Here is an 18,841-nt window from a genome sequence, read left to right as displayed (position 1 = left end):
GGAGAGAGTGAAAAGTTGCAGATTTTAAACTTGTATGATTATTTTTTGGAAATTATCTATTTTACTTGAAAATTTATTTTGAGCATGAAAAAATAAGCCAGATATTTCACACTTTCGATTCGTAGATATAGAGATGCCCTTCATTCTCCCACAATGCAACATCCGAATTCCTTCCTTTGATGCTGCACCGTCGCATCGCATATACGTCATCTAAACACTAGAAGTTTGGTTGTGTGGTTGGTGCTCGCAAAACTTTAAACATCAATGGCTCAACAAGTTGCTCCAGTACCCAACGGAACTATTCCAGTAATGTCAGGAGTTCAACCTACTATTGTTTATCAGCAACAACCCGTTGTAATGGCAGCGCCCCAACAAACTTATATCCCAAGAAAGCCTTTTTCGAGGAATCCACAAGAAGAACAATGGTATAGCTAGTTATATAAAACCATTTTCTAATATTGATATTATGCAATATAGCCAAAGTTAATGTTAATTTAGTTGTTGCACAAGTGTTTTTTCCTTGAGAATGTAAAACATGTATGTTAGTCAGCAGGGGAAAACTCCTAGCTCCACCAAGCAAGTACTATTTTAGGCTGAATCATTTGTTTGAGATCTCAGTTTGGAGGGGTCATTGAAATTTCTATCATTTTGTTCAAATTTATTAAATATAAAATATGATCAGTACTTATTGAAATCAGTAATAAGGGACGGTAAAGTTATTTAAAATTAGTTTTCAACTAGTTCTTAGGACCCTTTTCGCATTTTAAAGCGAACCACAATAATAGTGGGTAATGGCTGTGGGGAGACAACAAGTGTATAATATTTTTTTGTCATTGAAACTTTTCTGACTCGTATATCAAAAATTTTGATCGAAAAATAAGGTCGGTCGGGTGACTCTAACACCAAATATTTGTGACATCCGCCTAAACAATGAAGTAGCCGCCACACAATGAACAGTATGACCGCCACACTCTTGTGGTCATACCAAACTTTACAAGCTTACTTCGTGCTTTGTTGGTGTATATAAAATGTGGTTAGTGACACGTGGGACAGTTTTGTTTTTCACCAAAAATATAGCGCTTTTAAAAGGGCATTGCATTTATATTTCAAGAGAAAATAATGGCTTTGATTTATTTGCTAGATCACAATTTGTTTTGCTGTCACAAATCAATCACGATTTGTTATTGTTGATTTCCCCTATACAAAAAGACAATTAATGCTGGTATTAAAAATTATATGTTTGCCGTCACCCGGGTGAGGGTTTCAGCACTGACCCGGTCGGTCAGGATTTTATTTTAGTATTATTTTCAAAGCATGTCTATCTACGAAATAATTTCCTTATATTTTAAGAGACTATATAAGCACCACCTAAAACACAGCTTATAAAGCCTGCCATAAAAAACAGTTGGTGTTATTACAAAGACTGAAAGGTATAGGGAATGTTAAAGTCGGCCCCTTTCCTTCATGCTCACACTCTTAAGTTCAGCCGGTGCATTACACTGAAACTCGAACGAAAGACGGTAGACCATTTGGTTCTATGCCACAAGTCAGTCCCACCTTCATCGTCACAGAGAGTACTGCAAGAAAAGTGTGCGCTCATGCAAGTTAAATATAACCAGAACAGAGAGGTTAGATGTCCTGTCCTTAATACAGCTTTTGGACGACTGCTCTCGTGATGTACTACCAAAGAAAAAACATGTTGATTAAAGTTTAGAAAATCTCTGAACTGTGCCTCTTCCGATTGTCTAAGAGTAATTTTATTTTTTATGTTTTAAAATAAATATTTTCTGCAGAATGAGTGGGAAAAATAAATCTTAGCTATGTGTAATAAAATTTATTATAAATGTTTTGTGTTTAATATTTGTGTCAAAAAATCTTAACGACAGGTTCTTCCTTTAATTTACTAGATTTGAAAACAAAACTTCAAATGATTATGTGCAACAGAGTGTACTGAAAGTGATTTTATGATAAACTAAAAACAATCTCGAGGTTTTATCGGTTTACCTACTTTCGCGTGTAGTTAAATTCTTGAAAATTAATTATGGTGATGTTGTTCTACTGGAATGCAGCTTGTCTTCTACATCACCCAAACCTGTGAATCTTCACAAGTCTTGTTCTGCTATGTACACCATGTGACTTAACAATTGTACAAAATATGTGCGACCCAAGTTAGCTTTTGTTTGATAATTGACAGCAACCGTTAATGTAATTATTGTTTTTGGGGACAAAATTTTGACATAAATAATGAAAAATTTTAATGCCATGTTGTTGCCAGGATATGTAAGAATGCTTTTATTACAAAAAAAACATATGTAAATTTTTTCTCTAGTTCTCCTTTAAATAGAATTTCTGTATGTTTTTCTCCTATTTTTTTTCTTGTGAACATTGCTTGCTAAACATTACTATTTGAGTTTTTTTCCACACACAAAATGGGACATGACTAAAGCAAAGTGCTGTTAGGAAAAAGAACTATTTAAGGCCCTTATAAAATAAAATAAGCGTTATTTTTTTTTCTTTCCTCTAAAAAAGAAAAAAACCTTATAACAAACTAGTTGTTGGCCCATGGAAAAATACACGTGTTCACCCTTTTTTTTATACCACATTACACGGGTCTGGCTACTTGTGGTACCATTTTGCATGACAGACAGACATATAGGGGTATTAAAATACAGCTTCCATTTTCTGTAAATCATTTGTACTCTTTTTTTAGCAAAATATTTGTTGGTGGAGTTGGAAAGAACACAACAGAAGGTGCATATTTTATTTTGCATCATTTAAAATTAATTTGTCAAAAAAAGTCCTTAAACATACTACAAATCCAAAACTATTCTCAAATCTCAGATGACACAAAACAATAAATATCTTCTCATTTCTCCTCAAACACAAAATAGCTAGTGGTGAGGATACAAAGTAAACCTGACTGTATATTTTAAATAAATGTTGTGTTTCACCAAAAATCAAAGCTTTAATCTAAGACTATTTGTGAAAGCAATTCACTGTGCCCTTGTATTTTTTTCTAGAATCACTGCGAGCATACTTTGGTAAATTTGGTGAAATTGCTGACAGTGTTATTATGAAAGATAAACAAACAGGAGAACCAAGGTGAAATTGGCAACCTTCATGATTATGATATCACTTCTAAGACTATCCTTTTTATTGTATGAATGATTTTACATGCCTAACTGTATCAGGATTATTTTTGTGTTTTAGGGGATTTGCATTTGTCACTTTCAAGTCACCTGAAGGTGTGCAAGGTGTTGTTGATCATTGCAAGAGTGGGGTTCATACCTTAGATGGCAAAGTTGTAAGTATATTCCTGATTTTTATTTTGCTCAGGCACTAAAAGGGACAAACATTTTTTAAGGTGGCATTAAAATTAATTTTAGGCAGGAAGAATGGTTAGAAGTATGGGATTTCTGGGAAAGCACACATATTTTTTAAAATTAAGGATGTATAATTTAATGAAAAGTACAAGGTCAGCACCTTGAAAATTTAAAAAAAATGATTTTTACGGAAAATTCTGAAAACAGCCATTTTCAAAACAGTCCAGAAAAAAATCTTTTAAAATACTTTGTTTTCTTCTCCTGTTTAATGACGATTTTTTTATGATTGATATATTTATACCTTTATTTTTAACATTATCCTTGAAAATCCCAAATTCAACTTGGAATGATCAGTTAATTTGGTAAGAAAGAGTCCTGAAACGTCCTAGAATTTTCTGTTCACTCCCCTCAAGGTTTCAATTGCTATGTATGATTTAAAGAGAAAGTATTATATTCCTTCTCAAAATAAATTGTGTAACTTTTTTCTTTCTTTTTTTTTGTAAAATTAAAGGTTGATCCAAAACCTGCTGTACCACAAGGACCAGCTCAGCAAAACAGACTACAAGCTCTTGTAAGTCACCTATAAATGCAACTTATGTTCTTTTCCCACATTTATGTAAAAAATTTACAAATGAGCATGTAATTTGTTTATGTAAATACTGTGTGCATTAAGAAATTTTCCCTCTTGAAATAGATTTTCTGTATATCTTTAAGCCATAGAAAATGCCAAGCTAAAGTTTTCTTTCTTTTTTTCAGTACGACGCGGAAAAAACAAGTCAAGTTCCAGTGTCAGGAAATCAGCAGGTAACGTTATCCATGTGTTTTGAATTAGAAGTAATTTGTTGTTAAGTCATTATTAACCCTTATTAACCCTTACAAGTTAGGGACCATCGAAAAAATATAATCTTCCGCGATACCGTCGTTTTGCCAAAAGCCATTGGTCCTTGCCCCCTTTGCTCTTATTGGCTTTGAAAATCCATCATAAACAAAAATATTTTAAATGTATGCTTCTCTGAACTTTTTTGACACAATTTGAAATCCTGATCACTCATGTCCACTAAATGACATTACGAATATAGGCTAGTTTTACTTTTATTCTTTTCAGTTAGATCTCTTCAAGTCTTGTAAACAGAATCTTGTCAACAACAGAATTGCACCAGAGTTAATTCTCAGATTTTTATTTACAAAAAAAATTGTAATTAAGTTGTTTTAAATTATGCACTTAAAATAATCTCACATTTATAAATCTAAAAATTTATTGTATGTAGAACATAATTATTATTTGTACAACAAGTTATTAATGATTAAACTTTATTTAATAAGATAATTTACACATTTTTTGCTTTAATCCTTTGCAACAAAACCAATTGACAAGGAAATTTTTTTTTTTTTTAATCTTAATTTCAATCCATTGAAATAAAGTTGTCTCTGTTCATCACCTTTATTTTTTACTTTAGTTTAAAGGGCCAATGAAGATTGCTCCAGAGCTTAAAATCTTTGTAGGAGGAATTGGTATTGGAACAACTGAAGATGATGTGCGGAACTATTTTTCAACATTTGGACCGGTGTGTTATAATTACTGTATTGCTGCTACATGTAGTTTTTTATGTGCAACATTTTAGGCAGATGAGGCTGAAACCCTTTAAATGAAGCAACTTTTAAACTACCCCAGTCTGAAGTTACTTAGACAATTTGGTCTCTGGGAGTAGATATAGTCAACAAGTAACAAGTAAGCAACGATCAAGCCTGTAAAATACAGAAATTTAAGCAACATTAAATCTCTGTCAAAATTTTTGTTGCTTATACTGTTGCTACTGTTAATGGACACCCCCCTCCCCTAGTACCTTTTCGCCTTAGTATGTAATTCAGTGTGCCCATCAATCTTGTTTAGGTAATTGGAGTTGATATGCCTCGTGATTACAACACACAAAATCCTCGAGGTACTTATTTTGTTGTATTCCTCCGTTTAGGTTGTTCAAGTTGATATGCCACATCACCATGTTTATAAATGCCCTAAAGGTATGCATCGAACGATCCTGTGTGTTGTTCTATGGTTTTTTTTCTGCAAGATCTCAACATATGGTTGTAGGAATTTAATTAAAAAAATATTTTCCTTAACTTTTTGAGGGTGGCCAGCAATCTTTAACTTTGGAAAAGTTGGGGAATTGTAAAATTACATAAGAAAGTCGGGGAAAATTCAGCGAATTTTGCTGTTTAAAAATTACCTATCATCTATCAGAGTGGAAATTTTAATCTCACAAAATAAGCAATTTTTTATGCGCAAACATTTTCTGGCCACCCTGTTTTTTGTTGTTATTTTTAGTCATTTTTTGTATATTTAATATACATATATCTTTCTTTTAACATTCAATATGTTTTTTGCTTTTCCTAGGTGCTTTCGTTTTGTTTTGAATTATTGGTTTAGTCATTGTATTTTATAACATTAGCTTCGAACATAGTTTTATAATTTTTAAATGTAACAATTTACATTTAAGTAAAGATAGGGCTTTTCCAAAATATGTATGTGTTTTCCTCATTGTGTAATATTGCAATAGGCTTTGCTTTTGTTGGCTTCGAAACTTTTGATTCTGTTGCTGCTGTGACGAAAGATCGATATCATCAGATCAATGGAAAAACGGTGTGGATTGAGTAGTATTTCGTAGTTTTTTTATATTTAGTCTTTTAAAACTATTTTAGTATTTTCATTTCATTGTCTCTAAGGTTTTAGTTTATGATCATTCTCCATATAATTTAAAATTTTCAGTTTCATATATTCTAAACTAGATTCTAGTTATTTTAGCTGTTTTCTTATTATATATCCTTTTGACTAAGAACTTTGTATTTTTACCTTTTTTTGTCAATTTTAGTCATATTTAGATATCTCACAGCTATTTTTAACTTGTTAACTTAACTATAAAACACAAAAAATTATTTATTTTCACAATATTTTAAACTTTGAAAATTTTGAAAGCTTTTTTAGCTTTGTAGTTATTTAAAAATCTAAACCATTGTGACTCTGATTGTGTATTTCAGCCTTTAGTTGATACTCCATCTGCTTTACCCACTTTCTTAGACAAGTCGATAAAAAATTTGTTTTTTCTTGCAGGTTGAAGTAAAGGGAACCGATGAACAACAGGCTCATCTTAACAAGAAACGACTAGAAGGTGAGGAAATTTTGTTCTGCATAGAACTGAGGAAAGGCAAACTTTTCCCCCATCCAAGCGTAGATTGTCAGGAAAAAGTGACTTTTATCCTAATAGTTGAATCTTGATATTTAATTCAGAAAAAGTTGCCGAAATTTAAATAGAGAAAAAATTCTCGACGCCTGTTTTAAATGACATGTCTCTCTCAAAAACATCTTAGACGTGGAAAACGGCAAGTTTTCTTTAAAGTGAAGAAACTTTTAGACTGAACCCAAAAAGTATATTTTTTAAAAAGAAGGTATATAGGACTAGACGTTAGCCCGTGGAAACCTCCACAGGATTTCGCCTTTCACCACTGGCAGCTACCATTTTGACATTATAATATAAATTTTAGTACAAAGTAGACATATTCAACTAAGTTGATATCCTAATATTACTGGAATAGGTTACAGTCGTGGTAATGGAAGAATGAATGGAGCACAAGTACAGCCGGGTACCATAGCTACTGTGTCTGGTTACGGCACGTATGCTTCTCCTCAAGTGATCATTCCACAAGGTGCTGCTGGTGTACCGCAATATGCAGGTATGATTTATTATTTTTTAGTCTGCCTAGCTTTGCTAATTAAGTCACCAATTTCCAAATCCTTTTCTCTAATACCATTATCATCAAATTTAATGGCAACCAAAATTTGACAAAACATTAAATTTGTTACGCTTAAGCCATCTCATTAGACCCAGTTTTTAGCCATCATCAAAATAAATTCGCACTGTATCTGGTCGGAATAAGGTGCGCGTATATTCTTGTGCAGGACGTTAAATGTCATTTTCTCTCATTTTAGTTCAAATGCCAGCTGCTGCCGCTGGGGGAGGATATGTGTTTGATCCAGCAACTAACACCTACTATCAACTCCCTGTTATGGGTAAGAATGGCTGTCCTATTTTTAAGGCATGCTAAAGTATATATGTTGTAAAGTTACCTGCACGACCAACTTGTAAACAGAACCACGTTAAAACTCTAGAAAATTTTGAAAAAAAATTGACAATCAGAATTCTTGTATTCCTTTTTATATTTAAGTGATAGGGAATGATAAATCCAATGTTTCAAGCCCTGTGCTTGTGTTTTTATAATCCGTGTGTTTTGTAAAAAATAAGGAATTTTATTTACAAAAGTAGCCCAACACCCTGTATACTAACGCCTTTGAATTTTATAGCAGGTGCAGGTGGACTCGCCTTGGGTGGCGCTGCGGGCGTAGTAACTTCCATGGGTGCAAATCAATACGCTGGAATGACGCTGATTGGAGGAGCCGGCGGACAACAAATTTTAACATCGCCTCAAGTTCAACGGCCAGGTATTGTGACGTCAGATATGTTAGCTGCAAATGGTGCACTAGGTAATCGATCACTTGCTATGCTATTGTGAAAATGCGCTCATTCTGTTTTATCCTGTGTGAAAATATCTCTATCGGAATTTTTAGTGTCTGAGTTGTTCAGATCTAGTTTAATTTTTACAATTTTTAATGTGATCTCGTTTCTTTAGCCATAGGCACCGCGTACGCCAGTGAGACATCGACTTTTGGACCGACACGTACACACTTACTTGGTGCAGGACAACAACCGATAGCTGGTTCTGCAGATCCTCATGTTGTGTATTCAACCGCCACATCCATCTCTGCCGGCGATGCCGCTATATCTACACCACGAGGATATCACCCATACGGAAGATAACCCACCCAAGATAATGCGCAAGATTATGTGTGTATCAGAGGAAAACAAAAAATCAAACTAATATTATTTCACATGCTTCAGACAAGAAGAGCAAGCAAGATGAAGTTTAATTTGAATTTTTATTTAAGTTTTATATCAGGAAAACTAGCTTTTAATTTTGCTTTTTGTAAATACAAGACAAAAGCTTTATAATTTTTTAAGTAAACCTTTTTTTGTTTTTTTTAATTCGTTTTCTGTTTTCACAGTTGTTTTTTATACCATCCTTGCCTTGACTTCAATTGAGCTGAAAGTCAAGCTGCTTGCTCGACAACCTTCTGGACGCAACTCATCTTCTGAACACTTTTCCCTTCACTCAGCCACTTTTTCAGTTGGACCCTGCCTTTTACAAACAAATGTGCATCATTTACTTTTTGCAAAAAATGTTACAATTATTTAGGTAGTAGGGTTTACCGTGCCTTAACTGCGCTAAACAACTAAGCAACTTGACGGCTAAAAAGATATTCCACACTCAACAGTCTGAGAGTGCGCGCGAAAATTAATGCAAACAAGACATGTTTCCTTCGCATCGGTGAGAACTAGCCTTAGTGAAACAAAGATACGCCCAATGTGAACGTATTGACTTAATGTCTTTTTCTTTGATCCATTTTTAAGATTTGTAATATTTTCTTTGCTTTATATATTACCTTATTCAATGAAATTAACGAGTCAAGAAATTAACGCGAATTAAATTAACGGTCGTGAAATTAACGCGGTTCAATGAAATTATTTTAAAAAGGCATTTAAAAAAAAATTAACAGTAACTTTATATAGTATGTACTTGTAATTTTACGAAAATGGATCCATGTTGACCTGGCTGTTTGCTTCTTTGGCGCTTTTTAATGTTTCTTTTATCCCAGCAGCCTTTAACCAGCAGTGATGATGTTACGACCTTTTTCAGTTTGGAAAAGCTCGTAGATGCTCTTCATGAGTTTCGCATGTTCTGGTTTGAAAGTTGACAAGAAAAAGATCAACTTTAATGGTTTGTCACGTCACGATCAGGGTTTATATAGTGAAGCGGTCTCCTCTGTTACAAGGTGGTTTAGAAATTGAAATAAAAGTTCACGTTGTTTTTAAAGACAATAGTAAAAATTTAAAAATTTTGAAAGAAAACTTTCAGTTAATTTTCCACTTGGACCAGACTTTGAACATAATACAAAATCTATTTTAAAAAAGATAGCTGAAAAGAGCACCGTTGAGCTATCTTAAGAAGAGATGAGATAGAAGAAAAGAAAATGAGGATGAGAAAAAAATAGCAAAAAAATTTTTTTTTTTAAATATTAAGGCTTTTTTTATATCATAAAAAACCAAATTAACAGTATTTTACTTCGTTCGTTTCGTTGACGTCAAAAATTGCAATTCACACATTGGCATAAGATTGAATTTTGATATTGGAATTTTAAATGTTATAATGTTAAACGGTTTTCACTAAACATAAATATAAAAGTTCAACGTTAGCAACACTTTCTTTTATATATATACCATAACAATTTAATTTAGCCTCGTAATTTTTTTTAAATGTTTAGCCTGAATTTGTTATTCCTTTGTTTTTATATTTTTAGCATTTCTTATTTATTTATTAGTAGGAAATTTTTGTGATCCAAAAATGATTCCGCAAAAATGTCTGTCTTTTAAGATATTTCCTTATCTCTGTGTTTTCTGAGGAAAGGGAAAATCAGTTAAATTTCTTATTTTGTTTTTATTTGCAAATCAATCATAACTTCTTTGCTCTTCAAAGTGTACAAAGGTAAAACAAAATCAACACTATTCGAATTACAAAAGTTCTGTTTCATTTTATTTCAGACGTATCTGGAAACACTAACATTCTAAAAAATTATGTTCAGTATTGTAATGCTTTGACGCGTTTTTTCACTATACGGAGAACAACAGGATCCCAAAACTGGATTTTCAGCTTAAAATAGTCTTTTTTCTGAATGTAAAGCTACCAATTTTAATCAGTCATTACACGTTTCGTAAAATAGTTGCTAAGGCGTATCCACATGCTACCATTAATAGCGACGGTGCTAATTCTTCACTATCATTATCCATATCAAGTAACGTCGTAACATCGTTGTCACTTTCGTAAACATCGGGTGCGGAAGGCGATAAATCGTCGATCATTTCCGTAATGTTTTGCGGTCGACATTTTGCATAGGAGATTGAAATCAAAGCTACAAATAATGTCAGGTATTTCATATTACGAGTTTTACTTTTGAATCAGATATAAAGGATGCAGGAGATTATCTTTAAAATTACATTCTGTATCTTATTCGATCTTCTTTCGATAGTTTCGTAAAGAAAGAAAATGCCGCATGTTCGGTATTGAATTAAATTATTTTTGTGTTCATTGAAGCTTGTAATTGTTTTCTTCCCAAACTCCCACCCAGTTCTCTACATTTTATTGATTTATCGTAAAAAAAATAAATTACAAGGGACTGCCTCTTCTCCAATTCTTTAATGAAATTCCATACAGAATTTTGTTAAAAAAAATTCTGTTGGTTGTCAGTGCGGTTATACACAACTTCTCCCTTCTGCATATCTTACGGCGAGCCGGTCAATAAGCGCAGACATAGAAAGCCCTGAGAACGAGGTTGGGTTGTGACAATCAAACAACGAAAGCTTTTTTTCAGACTACGGCAGCTTTTAATCAAATGAAGTATGACCTGCAAAACATGCGCGTAATTCTCATGACTAGTACACTCTGCCGAGTTAAAAAAAGGGTAGATCGTCAAGGTAAATTTTTTGACTATTTGTACAACATTTTATAACTCTCATATATATAAGAGAACCTAAAGTGTCATACTATTACAAAGAGTAATGGTATGACACAAATTGAACAGTTGAAAAAGCTTTCTATATGACAAAAGTGTTGTTGCGTGCGCAGGTAATTTCGGAGTTGGTCGCGTGTAAGCATCATTTCATTACGCAAACTGTGTCGTGTTTTCAAATGAAGATTGACAAGCAAAATTAGGTAAAAAGAATTAATGAATTTTGTATTTGTTAGAGTGTATCACCTTAAAGCACTCCTCCTACTGTTGCAAACACTAGAAATTTTAATAACAACAATTTTATTCTTAATAAATTTAGGCGGCCTACTGAAAAAAGAAAATTACTCGGAGTAAAATTTACACAACTATGCACATCCTCTCGTCCCAGCGGCTTTGGCTTTTTGACATCGAGGACGGCGGAGAAAAAACGTTTAACGTCTTGTTTAGCCGTCAAGTAAGCGCTAGCGGCTTTGACATAGGCAACTAACCCTACGGATGGGGATGATCATATGCATAGGATATCACATTTATTACGCTTACTAGTTATGTCAGATAATTGTCTGGGAAGTACGGAACCACGTGATATACGTGTATGGCCTTCTTAAGCCCAAAGCAGGTCGTATGGAGCTTGTCAATGATATCTCCAGCACTGATAGCACTTTGCATAGCGTAGTTCTTCTTTTGGATTAACCAATCCCACATGCGTTTAGTCTCAATTGTATTCATATATTTCCCAGGGCTTGTTGCGTAAATACAAGAATTGAAAACTTCAGTAAACACTACAAACAAGCCCTGGGTAATTCTCAATGATTTGAGCGATAAATATAAGCATATCGACAAACCATAAAGCCATCTTCTCTACCTCCATGTTTCTACTTATTACTTAGCTATATATCAAAGAGCGCAGGTGAAATCGATTGAAAATAAAATACATACCTCAATAATATAATGGCTGCCAAATTTGTTCCTACAAAGCGTTTCGCTAGTGCCCAGATCTGCGCGGTATGAAACTCTGTAAATGTGTGTCTATTTTCATTTGTATATTTTCTAGGCTATGCTCCTATTCATAAATTCAATTGCGCAATAACAACTGCTTGGCGCGAAATTGACGAAGACTGCATAAACAAATAAGATGGCAGACGAAAACCTAAAAAAAGGAAAAAAGTCTCTGGGTCGTGAATGTGCTGGTTATGGCTGCTCAACACATCAATATACTATGGTAAATGGAAAAAGACAGCAAAATAATGTTAATTTTTTTAATTTTCCTTGTGATACTTTTGCAAAGAGATCGTGGTGCAATTTAATTAAACGACAGGATGGTCTTGATTGCCCTAACATTTTGATAGTACTCGGTTATGTGAGAAGCACTTAGACATCGGTTTGATTTAATTTCCACAAATACATGTCCAAATAATTCTTTTAACTCCGCGGTCTAAAAACCAAAGACAATAAGTTTAAATTCGGTATAGTAGTCAATGTTGGACTAATTTATTTTTAATAAAAATCTAGAGGACGACACGGAAAAAAGGGTTGTTTTTTTACAAATTATATTTATTTTACGTGATGTGGTGTACATAAAATAAATTTCAAAGTCTGTTTTTGTTTTTTTATAATCAATTCCGACTAACATAAAATGTGAAAAATAATAAAAGAAAAATAACATCCTAATTTTAGGGTGTTTAAAAACACGGATACACATACATAGTAAGGTTGACATTTCAACAGATGAAGTTATAGAAATAAAGTATATTTTTACAGGATACATTTATAGTTGTAAATGTGTATATTCTAAACACCTCTTCATGAAGAAGATCAAAAATTTTTACCATTATTAAATTTAAGCGCATGGTAACTTGAACCTGGCAAGAAACGTTGAGCTTTTGTCAATATAGAGCGAAGTAAAGGAAATTCTGACTTTGGTTGATTACACTCAGTTAGAAGCACTCAGGAAATCTAATTTCAACGCACACCACACAGAAAAGGATTTTCATCTTCATGCTACTTGTATGGTGCGTCCATATTTACGTTTACTTTTAGAATGATGCATATTTTAATAATATTTATTTGTGTTGCACTCAAACATATGCCAGTTTATAGCTGCAAGCCTTTTGGAGCAAAAAGGTGCTTGATGTTAAAATCTTACAACGATCAGCCACAATGGGCTATCTGTGTGTCTAACGCGTATATCAAACTCGTGTCTGGTGGAAAATATACATGTAGGGAAGATGACGCAGTATATTGCTGGCACCAATGTGAGCATATGCGACATGGTCGCGAGAGTGGCGACGTAAGTGCGACATGTTCATGCAATTTGACAACTATGATCCCAACTACGCTTTCGATTGCTGTCATCACAAAAGAATCTGGGAACGAAGTTGGGAAGTCAATATCTACTTTTTCAACAGTAGATACTTTACGTGAAGCTCCTAAAAATGTTTATTTTTACAGAATTTTGAACGGATATATAGCTTATCTAGAGACAACTAAAAAATTTGCAACGTTTTATCAATTCTACGCAAATATATCTTCGTCATATTCAAAAATAGGAAAAATATGGCTGCAGACAACACTGCATTGTTATAAAGAACTACTTGAACATATAAAGCAAGATTTTTCTGATGAATACTATTTCAAAAATCAGCAGGAAATTCTTTACTTATCCAAATGTTTTTGTTTAGCTGGTACGGCATGTAGCAAGCAAGATATGCTTCCAATTTGCAAAATACCTTCACTGGATTGGTGGAAAATATTTTGGTTTGTGAAAACTAATACATCTAAGGAACAGTTTGAAGCACTTGACCTTTTAAATGGCTTTTTCAAATTAAGAAGAGAAAAATGCCGAAACAAGTTGTTATTAGTTAAAGGAACTACTCAAATAGAAATTGCATTGAAAACTGATTTTAACAAAATCTTTTTGGTTACATCAAGTTCTTACACACATCTTTATGAACTCTTCGCAACAGATGTTGTTGAGTTACTTTTGAAAAATTTACATTCGTACGTGTGTGCATGGTTTGTGTATGACGCGAGTGTCTCTACAACAACAACAACAACAACAACGGCTACCACCATTATAAGAGTTTTGTTGCTGGAAAAAGAAATTTTATATCACAATTTAATTCACACAAATAAAAACTTTATTTATGGCATGATTGCCGACACAATTGAAAACCACAAATATACTCAAAATAAATCGTCAAAGTTTGGCTCTTTTGTGGTTACTTCATTATCGCTCTGCATTGATATAGACTGTGCTTATCGCGAGAACTCGATTCATCATCGCAGTAAAGTGTCGTTTTTGAATCAAAAATCAACAAGAAATAGTTACAAAGGAAATTTTAGTTATGCTTTTCACGGACAAACAACACTTTTTTTTGTCGTAGTTTTGTATTCATCGTTGTGTGAATAAACGAGACAAATTGTTACAAAGTTACAAAGAAGCAATTCTTAATTCTTTTCACGGATAATTAACACTTTTTTGTATGCGAGTCTTCTATTCTTTGACGTGTGAACGACAGAAATCCTTGGTTGCCATGATGATAAACATTTTGTTTTTTGATGAATTTGAATGAATTTGTTGACCGTCCCCTGAAAACAGCTCTAGGCAAGCTAGCCTGGGGAGAGGATGAAAATACTTAAGACAGTTTTGTCTTTACCTAAGCCCCTTGTTGCTGTAGAAACAAAGCATAAATAAAAAAAATAGCATAAATATACACAGAAGATGGCGAAATTAAAAAGAAAAACAATCATTAACTACATAAACTATAGAAAATTTACGGGTTAACATGCAGCATGGTAGCATTGAGAGCTAGGTGAACTACATTGAGATCTTTTGACATATCATTGTGACAAAATAAGTTCTTACAAATATCCTATAAATTATTTTGAGAAAGTGCTTGCATTTGTAATTTTGCATATTGTTACCGTAATGATGTCAGGACATGCTTATTAAGCGTGTTAATCTTGAGAAGTTGTTTCAGTGTATGAATTGCGTCACTTATCCCAGTAGTTGTCTCAACCAATTACAATCCTTCTACGTACCAATTATAATTAGATACAATCACGTAACTTGGTCTTCTGTAGCAACGAGAAAGCACATTTTCCCTTTCCTTATAATCATTGCACGCGTTTTGTTATCGATCACTCACCAGTTCTGTTAGGCATGGCCAACGAACAAATCGAGAAAGTATTATATAGAGGTAACCCTTTCGTTATAAACAGACCCTTTATAATTAATACGCCAGGTCGGGATGTTTTGATTTTATCATGGATCAATTTCACTACCCGAGCATAAAACGGTATAAGAAACAAATTATGTACGTCTGATGAAGCCCTTTTTTCTTAGGTCATTCCTTTATCCACACAACATCCTTTCACTACATACGATACTTCGAACCCTCCACTGGAGAGTAGAGACACCCAATCGAAAAACAAACCACAGGCGCCATGCTCAATTTAACTTTTAGTGGACATCATCCGCTCAAGTGCGCTATCGAGTTGGGAGCACCAGGCGCCTATGTCGACGTTCCTCGCAATTGTAATGGACTTCCGCCTTAAAACGTGACAGTTTGAGAAAGGTTTTAAAACGTAACTGATCAACACGAGAACAAGCTTCTTCTGTACCGTCTCTTGGGAAGGCTGGGCATGAAAGACAAGAGAGAAATACAACGAAGGAGAGCGCACAACAGACATAGAGTACTATTTTAATTGACTTTCACTTTTTAGATTCTTGTATCAGCCCCTAGTTTCCATCTTTAAAGGAACTTCAACTGACATATGTAAAAACATGAACCATGTAAAATATCTAAAGAGACCTAGGATTAGTTTTCTTCAAAGGCTTCTTTACTCTTAGTAATTTTTTTAAAAAAATTTTTAACTGTTGTGAAACTCCCAAGCTGTTTAGCATTGTTTATGGCCTATGTTTCAAACCGATCAAAAAGCTTATCGTTATCTCAATTTTACGGATTCATTACCCGCTCTTATGTAAGTTTCTCCCTTGTACATTCTGAACTGTAAACATGATAATTTGGCTTCTGTTTAATGGAACAAAAATTAGGTGTTTTCCTGCTGCCTCTGTGGGCCAATCAAAACCAGACTGTAGTTTCAATCACGTTTGTTTTTAGGAAAGAACTATTGCTGATTTTATAATTCCTTTTTTCCCTTTTTTCCCCTTTTTTTTCCTTTTTTATTCCTAACTTTTTTTCCTTTTAATTTTATATTTACTATTAATATTAATATTAATTTTTAAATTTTACTTATTATTACGATTGAAATTTGGAATTTTAACCGCCTAGTTTAAGTAAAAATGCATCCCCTGGACAAGTCGTCTCTATGTTAACCAGGATCGACAAAAATTTTTAGAAGAGGGACACTCCCCCATCTCTCTAGGCTGCTGCTACGACTCGGAAGTCATGTTGCTTACATACAAGAAAGGCGTATATACTTAGGTATGTTTCTGTAATGATGTTTAATTTTTTATTTTCAGATCTTTTGATTATTATGAATATGTTATTTCTAGTTTAAAAAATCAATTTGATAATTGCACAATTACCTACATGTAAAACAGTATTGTTGTGAAGTCAATAACCTGTTTAAACACTTGTCTGAGAATAACACTTTAAATTTTTACGCTACCGGATACGTCAACATTTAAAGACCAGAAATATTAATCGGATACATTAACAAAGAAATTGCTTTGGTGTGTATATTTGACGCTCTTCTACTTTTATAAAATGGAATTAAAACCTTATTCATCGTTTGACAAATGGACTGAAAAAAATGTTGGTTCTTCTGGAGTTGACCAATCTGATGGTTTTTCTACGATGCAAGTATTTCCATCTTGAAAGATCTCACTACACATCATCAAAAACACCAGACCCTCTTATGAGAACATATAAAAAGACATTGTTGTTTTTATCCATTAATTGCATATCAATTATCCCACAAACATTCCGAATTCCGGTGTATGTTGATTCGATGAGTCATGAAATAAAAACATGATCTTGCTTTTGAAATTTTCTTTGACGTATGGTTGTACACACATCATCATCTTGTTCCCAGGGCATGTCAGTTTTGCTTATCAGTATGCAATCTTTGTTATTCTTTCCTCCAAAATGAAACCCGACCAAGAAAACTTGGTACATGCAACTATAAAACCAGTAGCACTGTTTTTTAATGTCATAATGAGATTCTTTGTCTTTGTAAATACAAAAAAGTGCTAAATTCGTGTTCGTGCAAAAAAATGAGCTTCTAACTGAATTCTTTGAAGGGAGGAAGATGAGGGAGAACAGTGGGATGTTACGAAGTTGGTTGTTTAGAACAAAGAGGCCGGGGATACAAAAAAAGACAATTTGTTTTTGTTTTTAAAACACTCTAGATGACAAAGGAAAAAATAAAAATAAATATATGATATGAGATATATGTGCATTTTATGAACTGGACTCTCTCCTTGAACGTCAATCTCGTCTTTCGGGCTTTTTATCTCTCACCGCCGCTGCACTTATTAACAGCAAGAATCCCTGGGTACGAGGTTGATTACCGCCTCTGTTGACCTTTATCACCTTCCATTCACCGGTATATGTAAACTCTTTGGACCTGTATTCATCATCATGAATTGTGAAACTTGTCCCATAGACATACCAAGAGTCAGTTTTTCTAAGTGCTTTAAGCAGTTTAAGCTTAACACTTTATGATACAACAATGTACCAGCGTTGAATATACATGAATTTGTGCTGTGATAAAGTTGAAATAACTCTGGTCGCAAGTTCACCGTAATCGGCGCAAGACCGATCCTACTAACTAATATTCCAATATAAACATCGTCGATTTTTAATGGATTTCTCCAGTTAAATCTCGGAATAATTCGATTCACAACATCCTTAGAAAGAATAAACCCTCCTCCACTGCAGTACGGTGGATAATCATCATCTGGGTACTCCTCCATGGAGACAGCGTATTTGCCGTACGTCGTATCGGATCTATCACGGAAGGGCACACTACCTGTTACCACGTTTCCTGTATATAACTGATTTTGAGGCATGTCGGGATGGATTAGAAATTTCATTAAATTTATTATATTTATATAAATATCGTCGTCGCCTTTGAGTAAGAATTTATAAGTGCAGTGTGTAACTGACCATTCCAAGCCAGTCATTACCTTCCGGGACAGGTCATAAAAATCTTCCATTCCGCTATATTGTACAATATCTCGATAAGTTTTCGATTCGTTCTGTAAACTGGACACCTTCTTTGCTCGTTTATACTACCTACTAGGAAAAACACGTCGTAGTTTAAACGAAACATATCCTGAAAGATTTTGTAGTTTTGAGATTTTCCCCATGTATTCCTGATGTTGTTTCTTCTATCAATGTTGGATATATTTGAAGAAATTAAAATCAGTGTGTGCAGGTTTTTGCATTCTCGTTGATCTCCTTCGTTTACAACAGTTGTTTTAATGTATGATTTTTTAACCTTTATATTTCTTTTCACATACTGAGTCAAGTCTTCCATTCGTTCGGTTAAGTTCACCATCATTTCTTCTAACTTTCTCAGAGAACCTTGAGGACGATTCAACTGAATATCCTTCTGTTCGTCCATGTTTTTTCGATTGTCAACTATGTCAACACTTCGTTCTGGAAAATACTTATCTTCTAATAATTTTAACTTTCGAAAATGTTTTCTATCAATTACTCGTGTTCTTCTTTTCACTGTAATTTGAAAACTACCCTTCAAATGAACAACATAAAAAGCCGATGTGAACAAACAGATCAAGATCAGCACACGTGATTTGAAAGTGATTTTTTTCTTCGAAAGTGAAAACATGGCTACTAATTTTTAGACGTCTTTC

At 33.7% G+C, this 18,841-nt stretch overlaps 1 protein-coding gene across 4 annotated transcripts; it reads left to right on the top strand.

Moving 5' to 3' along the window:
* The first annotated feature begins 125 nt into the window (after positions 1-125).
* Positions 126-8,396, top strand: LOC130630866 (uncharacterized). 4 transcript variants are annotated; one of them, XM_057444352.1, is made up of 14 exons: positions 126-425; positions 2,711-2,751; positions 3,021-3,102; positions 3,211-3,304; positions 3,835-3,894; positions 4,080-4,127; positions 4,781-4,888; positions 5,215-5,263; positions 5,879-5,961; positions 6,430-6,487; positions 6,912-7,049; positions 7,306-7,386; positions 7,678-7,857; positions 8,004-8,396. In XM_057444352.1, the coding sequence occupies exons 1-14, from the start codon at positions 265-267 to the stop codon at positions 8,189-8,191; spliced, it is 1,371 nt and encodes a 456-aa protein (XP_057300335.1). In that variant the 5' UTR covers positions 126-264; the 3' UTR covers positions 8,192-8,396. The 4 variants fall into 4 exon arrangements, with proteins under 4 accessions (XP_057300335.1, XP_057300337.1, XP_057300336.1 ...); XM_057444354.1 differs by having other exon boundaries at positions 146-425; positions 7,681-7,857; XM_057444353.1 differs by lacking the exon at positions 5,215-5,263 and adding an exon at positions 5,294-5,342 and having other exon boundaries at positions 149-425.
* The last annotated feature ends 10,445 nt before the right edge of the window (positions 8,397-18,841 follow it).

Source organism: Hydractinia symbiolongicarpus, chromosome 1 (assembly GCF_029227915.1).
Source record: "Hydractinia symbiolongicarpus strain clone_291-10 chromosome 1, HSymV2.1, whole genome shotgun sequence".
NCBI lineage: Eukaryota > Metazoa > Cnidaria > Hydrozoa > Anthoathecata > Hydractiniidae > Hydractinia > Hydractinia symbiolongicarpus.
Note: the sequence above shows the minus strand (reverse complement) of the source record. Positions and strands in the feature narration are given on the sequence as shown.

Coding starts and splice junctions, on each gene's coding strand:
- LOC130630866 (XM_057444352.1), top strand. CDS start 265: ATGGCTCAACAAGTTGCTCCAGTACCCAACGGAACTATTCCAGTAATG. Junction 4,128..4,780: donor CAGTGTCAGGAAATCAGCAG/GTAACGTTATCC, acceptor TTTTTACTTTAG/TTTAAAGGGCCAATGAAGAT. Junction 7,858..8,003: donor AGCTGCAAATGGTGCACTAG/GTAATCGATCAC, acceptor TCGTTTCTTTAG/CCATAGGCACCGCGTACGCC.